This window comes from Zymoseptoria tritici, chromosome 1 (genome assembly GCF_000219625.1).
Source record: "Zymoseptoria tritici IPO323 chromosome 1, whole genome shotgun sequence".
Lineage (NCBI taxonomy): Eukaryota > Fungi > Ascomycota > Dothideomycetes > Mycosphaerellales > Mycosphaerellaceae > Zymoseptoria > Zymoseptoria tritici.
The window spans coordinates 2,077,097-2,093,684 of NC_018218.1; the positions used below are offsets into that span (position 1 = coordinate 2,077,097).

The following is a 16,588-nucleotide window of genomic DNA, read 5'->3' on the forward strand; positions in this document are numbered from 1 at the left end:
GACAGCGGCTCTCGCAAAACTCCGATAACATGACAACGATTCGGCAGGACCCAACTCCTTCCGACGATGCAATACACGAGAACGTGATCTTGACGCTTGCGATCAAGTTGCAGGCCGCCTCGTGGGATTTTGACAATGCTTCTACCGTTGAAAGTCTAACGTTCGACTGCGGCCTGTAAAGCAGCAGAATCGAGTTCTCATAGATGGCATCCCAGTAGGCTTGATTGGCGAATATGGAGTTCGGGTGAGCCTTTGCTGGCGAAGGGATGGATTCGTACCACTCCCGCAAGCGAGGACGGATATCCGAACTCCATGCCACGAAATTCGGTTTCGGGGAAGCCAGCCGAGTAGGCCAGCTCTGACTCTGCTGTACATGCCTGATCTCCGATTCAAGCTTGGACATGTTTAGCACATGATTGTGAGCTCGTTGATGATGAACATCGAATGTAGCAACATCCTGATCCCGGGCGTGAGGTGCCGTCCATGGATTAGGTAGAGGGACCAGAGTGCTTTCGTCCGCGATTCCAAAGGGTCGTCCAAGGGTTATGCCGAGCACGCGGTCGAACTGGTATGCGCAGTACCATAAGCGACGGCGCTCGTAGAGTAAGTCTGAGTCGGTGTTGAGAAGGTGATCCTCAGTCTCCCAGTGCAATCCCATGTCGACAGAGAGGCGCATGGCAATGCCGACCAGATGCCACAAGCTGCCTTGCCATGGACCTGCGATCGAGAGAGATGTTAGTATTGGCCCACTTGATCAGCACGAATTGCAAGACTTACACATCGAGACAAATTGAGCTAACAGCAATACAGCTCGAAGCGTTTCGAGATCACTTTTTGAATATGTGATGATATTCTCAGCATGGCCAATCGCAGAGCGAAAGCAGCCTTGCACTTTGCGAGACTCGATTCGTGCCACCGGACGGATTGGGAACCTTGCAAAGAGCGATAGCAAGTATCATGTAAGTGGTGAAGACATCTCGTTGTGCGTCTCGATCTGCAATCTGACCACAGTTGGAGTGCAGGTACGCGCTGTCGAGGACCTTCGCAACTTGAGCTCGCTGGACAATAGGCAGATGTGGTGTGCGATATTGGAAGTAGACTTCCACGAGATGATCGGCGGCATGGCGAGGTGGGAGACAAGATTCGGCCGCGGCTACTGAGGTCTGCGAGCGGGCGGTGTCTGGCCGCTGTACGGAGTCTCGCCGAGTGCGTGTGAGAGCATCGGGCCGCACTGATGCCATGACCATCTTGGCGAGTGTGATGCCGCTGCTTGGTCCGAGGAATCGTGGAAGACCCGTGGACTCGACTACGACGCTACAGACGCTCGTTACAAAGTCCTGGAGGTGTGGACCGGGAGTCTCTGAGTCTTGCGTGAGACGACTGCCGAGTTCCTGTGTCGACGTAGAGGCGGAGGTGTATGGTGAATGCTGCTCGTTCGCTTCGCGCGAGCGAAGAAGTATTTGGAGTTCTCGATTCTCACGAGCCAACCTTTCCACTTCGGATTCCAGATCCGATATGTAAGTTCTAGGAAGCTGGAAAGGCTGTCAGACGTGAGCATGCATGCAAAGGACCGGGATGGTACTCACGTCGGCTCGTTTGCTCGAGATGTATGTGAGACACGCTACACTTGCACTCTCGCAATTGGAGCAGCTCGGATGCTTGAGATCGCACTTTCCATCACCAATAATTAGCAACGCGTCCTGGACATACAAGCACGACACGCAGCTGCTATGTGCATACTTTCTGCTTCCTTCTCCGACACCTGAACCACGATTAGCCTCAAGCATAACAGCGATCTCCGATCGACTCACCTTTGACAAGCACTCACTCGCGCCGGACGGCGCTGCGGCGACGAATCCATGATCGGACACGTTCGGCATGGGGTTGTGCGAAGATTGTTATCGCAAGTCCGATGCGCGACAGATCCTCGTTCCTTCCCGATCGGGAGTGTACTGGACCCCGCATCCGTTAGTCTCACTCGCTGGTCTTCTTATCTCCACAGCAAAGGTTCGACGGATGCTGTAACAAGTGTTCGCTTGTTGCCGATATTTATCGCTGATTCTGGTGATCAAGGATAATCATTCTGTCAATGTATTCCGCAATCGGGTCCGCTATAGCAATGTACAATTGTACAACCTACCTCCAGGACTTATCGTGCCTCCGACTCCTGCACAATCGTTCTGTGCCACTGCATGTACAATCGCAGAAGCCATGGAGATGAACGGGAAGTGTTATATACGGAGACACGACGAGCCATGTCCAGCTAGTTGTCGAGGCAAGATCTCCTTCTCAACCTTCGCATTCACCGACCTCCTTGCTAGACCGTTGTCTAGTGCTCAGCTAGTCCTCTGCTCTTCCCAATCATCTACATTCCACTCAATTGTCTAGCGTTCAGCTAGTGCAATATCGCCTTGAACGTGGCAGCCATGGACGAGCTGAAGAAGTCACCTGTCGAAGAGACGAGCACGAGCATCGACTACGGCGTCTCCGAAGCAGGTCCGGTCATCTATATCGATCCAGCGAAGGAGGCGGCCTGCCGGAAAAAGTTCGACACGTACCTCGTGCCAATCTCGGTCATCTACCTCGTCCTGTCAACTTTGGATCGCAACAACGTGAGTTACGATCTGCAGCTACATCAGGCGATTTGGCAAAGCGTTTCTGACCCCAAGAATTCCAGATTGGTAATGCTCGCGTATTCGGCTTCGACGAAAGTCTCGGCCTTCATGGCAACCAATTCGGCAACATTATCACCCTCTCCTCCGTCTGCACCGTCGTCTTCGAGGTCCCCTGGGTCATGTCCGTCAAGCGCTGCGGCGCCCGTAACGCCATCGGCACGGCGTTCGTCTTGTGGAGCGCCTGCACGATCGGGACGGCATTCATCCACACGTACGGCCAGCCAATTGCGGTCCGAATGCTGTTGAACGCTGCAGAGGCTGGACTGGCACAGGGTTTCGCATTCCTGTTCTCTCAGATCTACCCTCCCACGTTGGCGGGCAAGCGGATTATGACGACCAACATCGCACAGTGTATTTCTGGTAAGTAACCCAGGTCCCGATAGAGTGCCCTTTGAGGAAGCCGTTCACTCATAATCTTCGTATTCCAGGCGCATTCGGCGGACTGTTTGCGTATGCCTTCCAGACCACGGGTGCCCGGAACGGACTCGAAGCGTGGAGATGGCTGTTCATCATCGAGTTTCTCATCACTCACTGTCGTCATCTGTGGTGTTGGATTGTTCTTCCTTCCCAATACACCTGAAGAGGCGTGGTTCTTGAACGCCGAAGAGAAGCACACGATGCTGATGAAGAAAGAGCGAGATTTCCTGCTTCGTGGAAAAGCCCGCTTCGAACGCCGATGGATCAAGTCCTTTCGTCTACCTCCTTGGTACGGCATTCTTCACATCCTCGGTAGCAATGACGGATTTGGTGTCTTCTTGCCGACCATCATATCTGGTCTCGGGTGAGTTGCTCGATCTCGTATACGATGTGGATCCGCTGACCCGCTCAAGGTCAACTACATGACCACCCCGGTTTACGTGGTCGGCTGCATCTCGCTCATCGTCCAGCTCTGCTATTCCGACAAGGTCAAGAAGCGTGGTGTTTTCATCATCTCCTGCGGTGTCCCGGGCTCGGTCGGCTACCTGATCTGTGTCGGGAGCTCGAATCCTGGTGCTGGATATGCCGGAATGTTTGTGCTTGTCCTAGGTATGTCAATATTTCCCGCTTACCATTTCCATCATCGCTCACACTGCGGTAGGGCTCTACCCTATTTCCACACTTGCCGTAATCTGGATCACCAATAACCTCTCGCCCGACTCCAAGCGCGCGGTCGGCATGCCCTTCGCGTACAGTATCGCGAACTTGTCCAATCTCGTGTCGTCGCAGTTGTATCCCAGCCAGCAAGGACCACGATACGTACAGGGTAATGCTGTGTCCGCTGGTCTGACGGTGGTCGCCGGGTTTCTGTATGATGCATGCTGGGTCCTGCTGAGGCGCAGGAACATGAAGAAGGCGAAGCTGATCGCCGAGGGTGCAACGAACAATGGGCTAGAAGGTGATCAGAGTCTTGATTCCATGTATGTGCTCTAGACGTATTCGTCAGCTCAGGATATCCGGATATGATTTTATTGCATGCTTGTCGCTGTGCCTCCATCAGTACATTGTCAGACAGCGCGGCTCGCGGAATGATGATCGGCAGGTCTCCTGACCACTACCTGAGATACTGCAAAGTGGTCCCATCAAAATGAAGCTGCAAGCTGAAAACCTTCCGTGCGACATCCGCAAGCAGAAGGTGACAAGACTCAGCTCCTCGGGCACTCGCTTCAAATTTTTGATGTCGGAACCGAGCTTTATTGACCTTCCCGAAGCGAGAGTATTGGCTCCGATGATCTTCTTGAAGTCTCTCTCTTGTCGTTTTTGTCATGCAGCACTCGGCGAGCTGAGAGCACCCGGTTGCGACGTTCGAGTATGTAACTGTAAGTCATGGAGACGATGGGTTCTAGACCCGAAGCGGACACGAGACCGGTTTAATGGCGCGTATACGGTACAGTCTGTCCTATAGTACTAGCCGTGGCTCATCGCTGAGCACATTCCGGGTGTGTGGTTGCATGTGCTTCGGTCTTGATGCATTCGGTCTGGATGATGTGATTTTGTGTCTGGACTCTGTCGCACCGGCGGAGGGTACGAAGTAGAGTTGACTTGGCGAGAGCTGGGCGGATGCTATAACAGTGGAATGTCTCGCTTGGAGCCGCAGGGACGTTGCACAGAGGCTGAACGTGGACACCATCTCGGTTGACCGGTCGAGGATGGCAGCGCTGTGTGTGTGTGTGCTTGTGGAAAGCGGGCTGCGACGTCCTCGAAGTCGGCAAGGAGCGTTTCTTCATCTGTGATCAGTCTTCCCTCTTCTTCACAGCGACGCGAGTCTCGGCTCATTTTGGAGTGAATCCCTGACGCGGATCATTGCTGACTCCGCTCCTTGGGGTCGAATCGGGATCACGCCACATGGCAGTTGGCCACGGGAAGCGGTTGAGTTAGAACTAGGGTTTCCAACGTCTCGGCTCCGGTTGGGGTTCGGTTTGAGACAACGGCGATATTGTTGTTGTCGAGGGCAGAGAGCATGAAAGACAAGCGGGAGAGGCCAGACGTAGCACCTCAGGATCATGCGGCTATTCGCACACAGACCTGGTCAAACGTCCTACATACACAGCTGATACGGTGCCCAAACTCGCCAAAGGTGTTGAGGTCGATGCAGCACAGCACAGCACCAATAGCGAGCTTCCGACGGTGGTGCGTTTCCCCTCTGCGGTTCCACATCCAGCGCGCAAGCCTCTCCGGCCGTAGAATTGATGGATTTGATAGTGTTCTGGGCGCATGAGCCGGACGGCGGAGGCTGCGATAGCGTCCAGCCCTCGTCCATCCTCGACCACTGGCGGTCGGGCAATGCTGCATCGCATCCTTCCTCGAATCCTCGACCTCTCCCCCAGCACATGTTTTAGTTTCACCCCACGTCTCTGTCTCTCTTCCTCTCTCTGCTCACTGTACTTCAGTGACTTCACCTCCCCTGCCATCCCTGGTCTCCTTCACCCTGGCATTGTCTTGTCGTCTCGCATCATCATCATTCACACTCGCAAAAAGTCTCACGCGATCCACCGCAACGTATCGGCCGCCGTGCCACTGATCACCGACTGCCTTTGTGAGGTCTTCTCAAAAATCATGCCCCACGGGCTACGCGCGAGACCGAATTCCGCCTCACCACAAGAATATCCCTGAAACCTCCCACCGAACTCGACCTCATCTTCTTCCTCCGGACCGGGACAACCCGGTCAAAGTACCAGTATGACGCCCCTCGTCATCGAGTCTTGGATATGGTGGGCAATTGTGCTGCTGGTCGCGCTGAGTAGATTGTATGGCATGCATTGCAAATCTTGAGCAGACTGAATGAAGTACTGACCGAAATGACAGCATCTCCCGCCGCATGGTCCTACGATCATTCCTCAAATTCCAAGCCGACGATTTCTGCATGGCCGTCCTGCTGTGCTTCTACACCGTCCTGATCGTTACGATCAACATCGTGCGGACTAGCAGCTCCAACCTCCTGCCACCCGGATTCGACCTGTCAACTCTGGACAATGCCCAAATCATACAACGAGAGTACGGCAGCAAACTCGTGCTCGTCGTGGAACAGAGCCAATGCGTCGTGATCTGGGGCGCAAAAGCATCCCTCTTGATCCTCTACCTTCGTCTCACGACTCTCCGCTGGGAAAACATCGCCATCAAGATCCTAGCCGGCTACGTCGCCATCACCTTTTTGATCATGGAGGTACTTTACTTTGGCGTGTGGTGTCGACCTTTCAATCAGTACTGGGCAGTCCCAACATCGAGCACCCAATGCAACGCCGCCACAAACCACCTCATCACCAACGCGAGCTTCAACCTCAGCTCCGACTTACTCATGCTCGCCATCGGTCTGCCCATGTTCCTCAGACTCAACCTCCCCTGGCAAAAGAAATATCCCATCGTCGGCATTTTCTCCCTGGGCATCTTCGTCATCCTCGCGGCCATTCTCAACAAGGTCTATTCATTCTCCGAACCCTTCGGCGACCTCTGGAGCTACTGGTACGTGCGTGAGAGCTCTACGGCCTTACTCGTAGCGAACCTGCCCTTTGTGTGGAACTTCTGGCGGCGCATCACGGGCTTCAGCTCAGTCATTGGAGGATCTCGCCGAGGTGCTTCGATGGTGGACACCACAGCCATCAGCATGCAAGAAGAGAAGTCGCGAAAGGGAAGCGGGCTGGCCAGATTCTGGCCCTCGCGACAACGCGATGAAGTGGAGGAATGCGATGGTGTGGACTTCACGACTGGTCCCAAGCCTTCACAACCACCTCAGTCCGACGGCTTAAAAGACATCGACTCCCAGCAAGAACGGCAGCGCAATCCGACGAACTACAGCGGATCGAGCGGTGACCTGCATCCTCTCACGCGGCCAGCCGTCATCGTCGACGTACCACCACAAGGAACCGTCCGACGTCATGACAGCCTCGAGACGCGACATACCGCTACACCCATTTCCTCGACCTTGCCTTCGCTGAACGGTAGTTGGCAGGCAGATTCGTTTGTCTAGAAGACGGACGGTCAGTACACATCATCACAGAGCAGAAGAAGAGGGATTGCTTGAAGATACCACGATTACCACGAGATGACGGACATTTGAAACTTTAGCGAAGGCGTTCTTGGGAGAATTGAAGAGTAAGAGGAAAAAGTCCTCGCTGGTTGATTTCCTTGTTGATTTTTGCGTGCGAAAGATACCACCCTGTTGCGATTGAAAAATGGCATATGGCACTTGTGGATTGAGTCAGTCGAGGTTTCCTTCGAGATGGACAACAGTGCCGAATGATCTTGCGGAGTACTGTAGTACCTACGAATGCATTGATCGGCTACTTTTACATCGGTGTTTCCGCCTTTCCACTCGCCAGTGAATGTATTGTCCAGCAGGCAACTTCCATCTGTCGATGCGTTGGTCTCGGGCACGCGGCTGACTGTCTGGTCCATGTTGCGGCGCATCCACGTTGCGGCCAAGCGAGAAGACCTGCAACCAGAGTCTACTCGAGGCAGTCCGAGCGAGCTCGGTCTTAGCTGACATCCTGCTGTCCGACTGGCGATCTTTCAGAAGATTTTGCTTCCTCCGCACACTCTTTGCTCATGAGATGTACTCCGACGCCCTCTCCTTCAATTGATTCGCACTCCTCCCCGCATCCCAGAACAAAGACTTCGCCTCCGCCACATCGTCACCACTAATGACGTTCCCTTCACTCCCTCTCGCCCGCGCCAAAATGCTCGCCGGCACAAGCAATTGCAGCGCATATCTCAGCGAAACCGTCTCGCCTTGTGTCGTGAGCTCGTCCAGCGCCTCGGGACTGAGCGACGCAGACACCTTCAAGGCCTGAGGATTGTCCGCGAGTTGAGGAGCAGTGGGGGTCGCGAACTCGAGCTTCGCGCGGGTTTGGATGATGGTTCGGATTTCGGTGGCGGTGTAGGCGTGGGTTGGAACGATGAGGAGGCGGGCGAGGAGATCGGGTGGGATGCCGTGGGCGGAGATGAGGCCTGGATCGTTGGATTGCACCGAGCCGGTGCCCCGAATGGTGGTCTGGCCGCGGTTCGAGGCTAGGATGACGATGGGTGAGATTGTGGATTCGAGGGCGCGGTTGAGGTAGGTAAAGCATTCAATGTCGAGCATGTGGACCTGGGATGTGTTAGTGAGTAGTTCTGCTGTACGGTTGAGCACATCCTCGTACCTCATCGATGAAGAGAACTCCCGGAACCAACTCGGCGATGCCCTGGTCGATGTACTTGTTCACAACCTTGTTAATTTCGCCTCGCAGCTTTTCTGTAATCTCCGTCTTGCGTGGCTTCATCAATTGTCCCATCATGCTCATGACATCCTGCCCACCCTGCGGTCTCGCATTCGCGACATCCAAATCATGCAGCGTCACGTCTTGAACAATATCCTTCTTCTTGTGAACGTCACCCTTGGGCACTGGCACGTACTCCTCAGCCTCGAGATCAAATTCCGTCGAAAAAGCGTCTGATCTCCCCACCCTCTTCACAGCACCCGTGTTGGCCTCGATATAGATCACGTCGCCCAATCTCACGCGCTCTTTCTGTATCGCCTCGTAGATGCTCGGGTCCAATCGCAACTTTTTCGTTCCTTTTGAGCTTCGAAGCGTGATCATCAGATGTGATATCGTCCTGCCGTAAGCCCCCAATGGGTTCTCGCTCTCCTCCGGCGTGAGTTCCACCACTTCACCTTCGTACACCTCTTTCCGCTCCTGCACCCGCAGACCGATGGCTCTTCTGAAGTTCTCCATCAATGCCTCCGTCTTCTTCACCTCGGCGCTGTACACTTCACTGCCGGTCATCGGACAGAACGGGACCTTGGTTCCAAGCTCCTGACTAACCGCAAGTGCCAATGCCGTCTTTCCAGTTCCAGGTCCACCAGCGAGCAGGATAGCTTTTCCAGCCATCTTCTTCGCCCGAATCAAGTCCACAACTACGCCGCATGCTTCGCGCGCAGCGGTTTGGCCGATGAATCCCTGCGCGTTTGTATCGGCATAGCCATCTGAGCGTAGACCAAGGCCTTTGATGTGTGAATGAGCTGCCGTTCGGTTTTCGCGCGAGTTGGTCTGTTGGACTTCCTGGATCTTGACGGTCGTTGGAGCTGCTGGAGGCGCAGCCGCACCGTTCGTGGCCATGGCAATATGCGTTCGTCTGAAGGGTTTTCAGGCCGCAATGTCGGCTTGTTCGGCAGGAAATGATTGAAAGGTGAATAAGACAATCGTCGGCGAGGAATAGGTAAACCAACAGCGCGTCGCAATCGCATCGGGCCGCAGGTCACCGCGCTAAGCGCGGGAGCTAGTATTTTAGCCAATCAAACGCGGGATAATATCAACACTTAAACTAGCATCTGGAAAGCAGCTCGTCATTCTCGATACATGTCAACCTACCTTACCTTCGTCGACAACATCAACATCTGGAATGCGCATGACGGACTCCTAGCGATCACCCTAAACCTCTCAAACACACAACCAATATGGCGACGCTTCGAACTGCGACGCCGTCGCTCGCCACCATATTCCGATTCTCCTCACAGCCGACGGCGACCCGACGATGCGCACATTGCCTCAAAGCACAGCGATGTCCTTTCTCTTCGTTCAAGCCACGACTGCAGTCCTCCAAGCGACCGTTATTCACCGAATCAGCCTACCGTCCTCAGACACTCGATCCACAGATGCCGCCACCAAAGAACACCGGGACACCTGACACGAGCATATCCGACGGTCATCTGAGCTGGCCACCCAGTGCTCCGTGGCGAAAGAGCGATAGCAGTGCCGGCGTCAGCCTACGAGAAGGAGAGGCACAGAAGAGCAAGCATATTGGAACGGCGTCTACAACTACTGCAATCGCAACACCTTCAACATCATCAGAGAAAGCTGCCGCGAAGCCCAAGAAGAGCAAGTTACGGCCGAGGAAAGCTCCCATCACGTTGACACCAAAGGCTGTGGAGCAGCTCCATGCTCTCTTTGACCAGCCTGAGAGCAAACTCATCCGGGTCGGCGTGAAGAATCGTGGTTGCAGTGGATTAGCGTACCATCTGGAATACGTGGAGAAGCCAGGAACGTTTGACGAGACCGTGGAACAGGATGGCGTTAAAGTCTTGATCGATAGCAAGGCACTGTTCAGCATAATAGGCAGTGAAATGGACTGGTTGGAGGACAAGCTTAGTGCGCGGTTCATCTTCAGAAACCCGAACATCAGTAAGCACAACTGTGTGTTCTGACGTCGAAGCACGGTGCTAATTCCCTCCCAGCGGAACAGTGTGGTTGCGGCGAATCCTTCAGCATCTCATGATCGTTGCGAAGCGGGACAATTGCATTTGCATCCACGGCGTTTGAGCGACGGGCATTGTATAGAAAGCCCTCCTTGTCGACAGCATAGACCGAGCACTAGAATTTGCCAGGCTCAAAGTCGAGCACGCGAACTCCCTTGACAACATTCTTCAGACTTGCAACGAATTCCAAGTGTGCTGGATCTCGATTCAGATAGTAGTCTCGATCTTCCACACTTTCGAACTCGCTCACGAAGCCATGGGTGAAGCCTCCCTGGTAGAGGTCAGAATGGGTCTTGGTCGAGGAGAGTCGTTGGACTACATACTTGATGTCCCTCTGGACTTGTGTCCTTGCCGCCGCCATATGACTTGACGTATTTGTGGTTGCTTTGCGGGTGAAGGCAGTTGTCTTTCAATGCCAGCATCCTGGTGCAGACATCTTGAACCTCGGCGGTTGAGGCTGTTGGCAGGAACTCGAACAGGACGATGTGAACGATCGGCATGGTGTAATTATGCCTGATCTGACTTCCAGGTTGTGTTTGTGTGGGTGTTCCAACCCATCGACTGGTCGCTGCGAAAGTGGTGCGGGGTCGGGTGTTCTCTCGAGCTGCTGACGCATCAAAGTCCGAACGTCGAAGCGGGATCAATATCGACGCGCGACACAACTTCAACCCTCGACAGCTTCGAAGATGGCAGCCTTCTAGGCGAAGATCGCTATGACAATGGCTACGGAAGAGCGCCCCGTGGACGTGGTGGTGCGCTTCTCCTCATCGAACGCAGATGTCGTTCTGACCATTGCAAGACCGAAGTGCACCTCAGTCCTCTCCTTGAAACAGCTGCTACGAGCACGATTGGATCCTCCTGCTTCGACTTCGCGTCTACGATTGATACACTCGGGAAAAGTGCTAGCAGATAAACCATCGCTATCGAAGAGCTTGAACATTATCATCCCACCGCCATCACGCCTCGATGAAGCTTCTCCAAGCGCCAAAGCAAAAGGCAAGCTGCCAGTTCGGGATATAATACCGCCTGCAGCAAGGGTATACATACATTGTTCTATAGGAGATGAACTCGCATCCTCGGAGCTCGCGTCTGAAGTCAACGCGGCTCGAGAAGCAGATGCTGCGCTTGAAAATGGCGCCAGTAAAGTGGAAGCCGTACAGCTGGATACGGAGCAGCAGGATACTTCTACCACACCTCCTCCTCGCGGTTTCGATAGACTGCTATCTACTGGCTTTACGGTCTCCGAAGTTGCCACGCTACGGGCCCAATTCCTTGCGATTCAATCTCATACCCATACGCCCGACACGATGCCCACAGGAGCCGAGCTTCTTGCTCTTGAAGAGCGCTGGCTTGATAACGGCTCCGAAGCAGCCGCTGGGGTTGGGACAGGCGATGGAGGGGGTTTTGGAGCGGAAGATGCGGGAGGCCTGGAGGACATGCTCTACGGCAACTTGGTGGGATTCTTTTGGCCGATCGGAGCGATGTGCTGGCTGATGCGAGAGGAGGGAGTATGGAGCAGGAGGCGACAGATTGCAGTGCTGTCTGGCTTTCTTGTCAATTTGACCTTTGGCTTTGCGAGGGTCATGAATTGAATCGTTCAGATCATGCTGGGCTCGAACGGACAAGCGCCAAAGTTGAGCGAGGACCGCAAAAGACGGCTTCGATCTCTATGCTCGGCAAAGTCACTTCCTGCCAGCATTCTGCGGATTTCTGCTTGTCACCGAGTCCTAGTTGGCCGCAGGATTTGTCTCCGGTGACGAAGAGACGGCCACTCTCTGCAAGCACTGCGATGTGCTCGACGCCGAGCGCGACATCGACAACGTCCAGAGGTTCTGAGCCATCACCCGGAAGCTCCACCAATGCAACCTCCTCGTCCTCGCCGGCGGCCAGGGCACCTATCTTTACATCGTCGCTGGGAGATGTGATACCCCAAAGATACAATGCGCCGTCATCCGACAATGCCGCAGACATCCAGCCACAGCAATCCACCTTCTTGATGTGAAGTCCATCGAGTGCCTCCAAAACCGCTGGCTCATCAGCCGACTTGCTGCCATCCCCAGTGACGGACCTTCCCAAAGACCGGTATCTTGAATCTCCCCAGGTGTATACTTGGCCGCTTTCCATCAGTAGTACGAAGATGCCAGTCCCCGCTTTCAGTTGCTTGGGGCGTCCCGGAAGCATGAAATGTCTTTCGGGATAGTTGCCATCTCCGCTCGGATCTTGGAACCACCTCAAGAAAGTTTCGAGATCCTTGAACTCTTCGACGTGGCACAGGTTGCCATTGGGTGCTTGCTTGATGGTGATGGCTACACGACCATTCTCAGCATAGGCTAGGCGACCAATCGACGGCGATGAGTCGGTGCTTCGGCAGACCATCGCGACGATGCCCTGCTCCGTCTGTTCTTCTGCGCGATACAATTGGCCATCGCTGTCCAACGCGAGCAGAACGCCATCGTGATCTCCAACAGGACTGACAAGTAAGACTTTGCTGTTATCGAGGACTTTCTGATGCCCGATACCTCTCAGACCAGCATCTGTTGCGAAGATCGTGTTGCTCCAGCTCGCGAACCAGACGTTGACATCGGAGTCATTCCCTTCGTGTATCTTCTGGAAGGATGTCAAGTCGTCTGGTTGGCTGTCGAGTAGTTGGCGGTGGGCGTTGAGTCCAGCAGCGACTATCCAGACATGCCCGCGGCCAGTGCTCGCCCCGGGAATCTCTGTCATCCTTGGCTCTCCACGGCGTTCTGGATGGTGGGTGTCAAATGTTTTCTCGAGCGAACTCCCATGTTGAGACCATGGAGCTCTTCGATGATGGTTTGGAGTGGAGGTAATCTGTCGCCTACCGAGATCCGGCGTTCGCGTGCCCCTCCTCTCCCCCACCATCTTCCCAACGCGCCAGGTGCTCAGAGCTGATACACTGTCCATAAGTCTTCAGTCTTGCTCGTAGCATGCATGTCTCCGTCGATTTCTTCGTTGATCTCTTTCTGGATCTTTAACTCATTGAGATAACGTCTGCCACGATCCCAAGTACCCGAACAGCCAGGTGCCACACCCAGGTGGCGTCGGCGCCTACGAGATGACAACGCTATATGACTCCTCAAAGCCAACGATGATCCTGCTCAACAGCTTTGCGATATTATTGGACTAGTACAAGAGTCGGCTTGAGAAATCTGATCATCATCCGGGACTTGACCACGGGCAAACGGGCGACATTCTGAAGTGCGGGACTCGAAAATGCCAACATCGTAGACGTTGAATTCGAGGAGACTACCTTATGCCAGTGCCCTCCAATTCCTGGGTGAGTGGTGGTCTTTCTGCGTGTGACTAATGCAGGTACCATGGTTGTAAGGACGAGATTTCTTGGGCAGGAATTATATCCTCTTCGCCTTGCTTGCTTGCTTCCTTCTCACTTTTTCACTTCTTACAATACCGCTGCACGGTCACCATTTTCTGTACATGCGGAATCATCGCACACTCACACTCGCTACAGCATGACACTACCGACGAAATTTCTCATCCTCTCAGACACCCACAACTTCGAGCATGACGCCTCCAAAGCTTATCCGCTATGCCAACCAATGCCCAAAGTGAATGTTGTACTTCACTGCGGCGACCTTACGTACATTGGCGGTCTGCCATCGTATCGAAAGGCTCTCAAAATGCTCGATCGTTTCGATGCAGAGTTCAAACTGGTCATCGCGGGCAACCACGACGTGAGCCTCGATGGCGAATACTGGCGCGCTTCCCTCGGAAAAGAAGATGACCCCGACGAGCATGACAAGGCTGTCGAACTCATGACAGGGCGAGATGCTGAAGCTGCGAACGTAACCTACCTCACCGAGGGCCTGCACACCTTCACACTCAAAAGCGGCGTCTCTTTCAACATCTTCGTCTCGCCGTATCAACCGGAGTTCTGCAACTGGGCTTTTGGATATAAGCACAACGAAGACCGCTGGAACATACCTCCGAATGCAGACATTGTGATGACACACGGCCCACCGCAGGGCAGCCTAGACGTCGTTCGCGATTCGCATCTTGGCTGTGCGCAGTTGGCGAAGGCGATCGAAAAGACAAGACCACTGCTGCATTGCTTTGGGCATATTCACGAGGGCTATGGGGTGGACTTGAAAAAATGGGACCAAGAAGGGGGCAAGAAAGATGGCGAACAGCTTCCAGTAAAGTTCTCTCGAGCAGGAATCGATGGCCCGGGAGGTCGACTCATGCTCAAAAGGGGCGAGAGTACCCTCATGATCAACGCGGCCATCATGAACGACCACAACAAGCCGGAAAATGCGCCTTGGTTGATTGAGCTGCCACTGAGTGGTGACTAGCTCATGCGAGCTGTGATCTTCTTGAATGAATGAAGCACTTCTACATCTCATTCAGCTTCGGGCTTCGAGCATGCGTGAGCCGGCTCTAGGAACTTGTCTCGGCGTCTCCTTGTTATGGCAGCCTGAAAGTGAAGATTCGTGTCATCCATGGTTCCGTCCAAGGCAACTACGATCGAACCCGATCTCTTGAAAGCATCTATGCGAGCATCGTGCCACCTTTCGATTGTACTAGGCAAACTGTCTTGATGAAAGCCAATGCACTCACCCACTCAATCTCCTCCTGTGATCTTAAATATCTCCAGCACTGGCATCCTCGACTCTGCACTCACAATGTCTTTGGCAGCCTGTTCGAAGGGAACGCCGCAGAGAAGCCCGCTCACATGGTCCTTCATCAGATCAACGCGCAATTCCAATGCAGCCTCCTCCAGTTGCCACTTGAGCTTCGAAATCAAATTTACGGACACTTCCTGACCAACATCGAGTCCAGTCCCGTCCACCTCGGCCGCCACTTCTGGGCCCCGAGGAAAGATCCAAGCAGACGCAGCTATTATCGCATCCAGGACTACCTGGTCTCGATCAACCGCACACCTCCCAGATCCAGCCGGAGACGGTACGGACGACTACCAGTGTGGTCGGATCTACGAGGAGATGAGCGATCTCATCTACCGAAAGCTCGAACTCGCCGCCTATCTCGACCGTATCTGGGATGACACAATGCCCCTCTCAGCCGGACGCCGCCTTGGAGATGTGGATCAATTTGCCAACTTGTTCTGAGCCTGACCATCTTCGTGACAGGTGACAATGTCGTCAAGGACACGGTCGTAGTGGCGTGGCTGATGTGGCTGAAGACGGTTTTGGAGGGAACATCCGGGCCGCTGGAGAAGCTGACTCTCTGGCTGTGCGCTGCGCAATGGAAGCTCGAGCACAAACCGATGGCGATCTTGTATGCTGCGCAGGGCTTCGCAAGGATTGCGCCGACGACCTTTCACCTCCATTGCGGATTCTCGGACTCGATGTGTGAGGATATTGTCAGTCACGAGGCGGTCGCGGAGATGAAAAAGACACCGGGTCCACCGCTGCTGACTCAGAAGGAGGAGGCCTTTGAAAACTTCACTCTTGGCTGGAACCGCAGTCTGCCATCACGCACGGTACGGTCCCCGTCGACTCTTTTGATCAGTCTGCACACGTTTCGACATCCTTCAGGTTCGCCTTCAAGGCTTTCAGCAACCGCTGGTGCAAGACCACCTTTACGACGTGGCAATAAGCTTTGAGAGAGCGAGAGCGAGAATCGAGCAACCAGCCAGAATGGAGTCCAGCGGAAGCTTTCCACAAGATTTACATGGTGCTCATGGATCTTCCACGGTCAGTGTGGCTATTTTCAGACCTGTAAAAGCTGCCTGAAATGTCTCAAATCTCGATACATCATTGTTCTTTCCTTCGGCAGTTACGGCTTTTCCCACAGCAGTGCCAGGGCTACGTCTAGTGCTGACCGCACCGCAATCTCATGGTAGCGTGGTTCAGGCCGTCCAATGCCGATGGCTGGGCCTCATGCGTTCTGTGATTACACTCCAAGGCCCCCCGAAGGACAACTCCAACAGCAGAAAATCTTCCTCAAAATGCAGCGAGCACTGATCCGTACTCAGTCATCTTACTCACACACAGCAATGACAGCACTGGAACGAACGGCGCTGATCCGAAGACATCTGCATGATGCCAGCATTGTTCGCTTGTCAGGTTCCCCCGTCAGGATGTTTGAATCCACGAGATTACACTGACCAGGTCATGCCTTGTCTTTGGAGTTTGCCGGCCCGGCTGCCGGACGGTCCAGTCTGGTTGCGACTTGGAAACACCTCAGGGAAGGACGGTTCGTATTCTAG

The 16,588-nt window shown here is 54.1% G+C and overlaps 10 protein-coding genes across 10 annotated transcripts; 6 read left to right on the forward strand and 4 right to left on the reverse strand.

The window, feature by feature from the left end:
• Positions 1–141: 141 nt before the first annotated feature.
• On the reverse strand, positions 142–1,880 carry MYCGRDRAFT_107053 (uncharacterized protein; the record flags this gene model as incomplete). The annotated part of the gene is made up of 8 exons (XM_003857456.1): positions 142–173; positions 279–394; positions 582–717; positions 778–795; positions 893–1,532; positions 1,587–1,670; positions 1,741–1,762; positions 1,812–1,880. The coding sequence occupies 8 exons, from the start codon at positions 1,859–1,861 to the stop codon at positions 142–144; spliced, it is 1,098 nt and encodes a 365-aa protein (XP_003857504.1).
• A 546-nt stretch (positions 1,881–2,426) lies between these two features.
• MYCGRDRAFT_89155 (uncharacterized protein) lies at positions 2,427–3,255 on the forward strand (the record flags this gene model as incomplete). Its single annotated transcript, XM_003856101.1, has 3 exons — positions 2,427–2,612; positions 2,678–3,035; positions 3,104–3,255. 3 exons carry the CDS (start codon positions 2,427–2,429, stop codon positions 3,253–3,255), a joined length of 696 nt encoding a protein of 231 aa, XP_003856149.1.
• Positions 3,256–3,514: 259 nt separating this feature from the next.
• MYCGRDRAFT_89156 (uncharacterized protein) lies at positions 3,515–4,085 on the forward strand (the record flags this gene model as incomplete). The annotated part of the gene is made up of 2 exons (XM_003856102.1): positions 3,515–3,701; positions 3,754–4,085. 2 exons carry the CDS (start codon positions 3,515–3,517, stop codon positions 4,083–4,085), a joined length of 519 nt encoding a protein of 172 aa, XP_003856150.1.
• A 1,491-nt stretch (positions 4,086–5,576) lies between these two features.
• MYCGRDRAFT_65687 (uncharacterized protein) lies at positions 5,577–7,116 on the forward strand (the record flags this gene model as incomplete). Its single annotated transcript, XM_003856103.1, has 2 exons — positions 5,577–5,899; positions 5,958–7,116. 2 exons carry the CDS (start codon positions 5,832–5,834, stop codon positions 7,114–7,116), a joined length of 1,227 nt encoding a protein of 408 aa, XP_003856151.1.
• Positions 7,117–7,692: 576 nt separating this feature from the next.
• RUVBL2402 (ATP-dependent DNA helicase pontin) lies at positions 7,693–9,284 on the reverse strand (the record flags this gene model as incomplete). Its single annotated transcript, XM_003857455.1, has 3 exons — positions 7,693–7,909; positions 7,979–8,235; positions 8,288–9,284. The coding sequence occupies 3 exons, from the start codon at positions 9,242–9,244 to the stop codon at positions 7,693–7,695; spliced, it is 1,431 nt and encodes a 476-aa protein (XP_003857503.1).
• Positions 9,285–9,693: 409 nt separating this feature from the next.
• Positions 9,694–10,394, forward strand: MYCGRDRAFT_27852 (uncharacterized protein; the record flags this gene model as incomplete). Its single annotated transcript, XM_003856104.1, has 2 exons — positions 9,694–10,306; positions 10,360–10,394. Coding segments are annotated over 2 exons (648 nt in total), but the record flags the coding sequence as incomplete, so codon positions are not given.
• A 101-nt stretch (positions 10,395–10,495) lies between these two features.
• MYCGRDRAFT_31813 (uncharacterized protein) lies at positions 10,496–10,880 on the reverse strand (the record flags this gene model as incomplete). Its single annotated transcript, XM_003857454.1, has 2 exons — positions 10,496–10,651; positions 10,704–10,880. 2 exons carry the CDS (start codon positions 10,878–10,880, stop codon positions 10,496–10,498), a joined length of 333 nt encoding a protein of 110 aa, XP_003857502.1.
• A 219-nt stretch (positions 10,881–11,099) lies between these two features.
• Positions 11,100–11,972, forward strand: MYCGRDRAFT_34686 (uncharacterized protein; the record flags this gene model as incomplete). Its single annotated transcript, XM_003856105.1, has 1 exon — positions 11,100–11,972. The coding sequence occupies one exon, from the start codon at positions 11,100–11,102 to the stop codon at positions 11,970–11,972; it is 873 nt and encodes a 290-aa protein (XP_003856153.1).
• Positions 11,973–11,982: 10 nt separating this feature from the next.
• On the reverse strand, positions 11,983–13,263 carry MYCGRDRAFT_89160 (uncharacterized protein; the record flags this gene model as incomplete). Its single annotated transcript, XM_003857453.1, has 2 exons — positions 11,983–13,124; positions 13,224–13,263. 2 exons carry the CDS (start codon positions 13,261–13,263, stop codon positions 11,983–11,985), a joined length of 1,182 nt encoding a protein of 393 aa, XP_003857501.1.
• Positions 13,264–13,871: 608 nt separating this feature from the next.
• Positions 13,872–14,711, forward strand: MYCGRDRAFT_83616 (uncharacterized protein; the record flags this gene model as incomplete). Its single annotated transcript, XM_003856106.1, has 1 exon — positions 13,872–14,711. The coding sequence occupies one exon, from the start codon at positions 13,872–13,874 to the stop codon at positions 14,709–14,711; it is 840 nt and encodes a 279-aa protein (XP_003856154.1).
• Between the last annotated feature and the right edge of the window lie 1,877 nt (positions 14,712–16,588).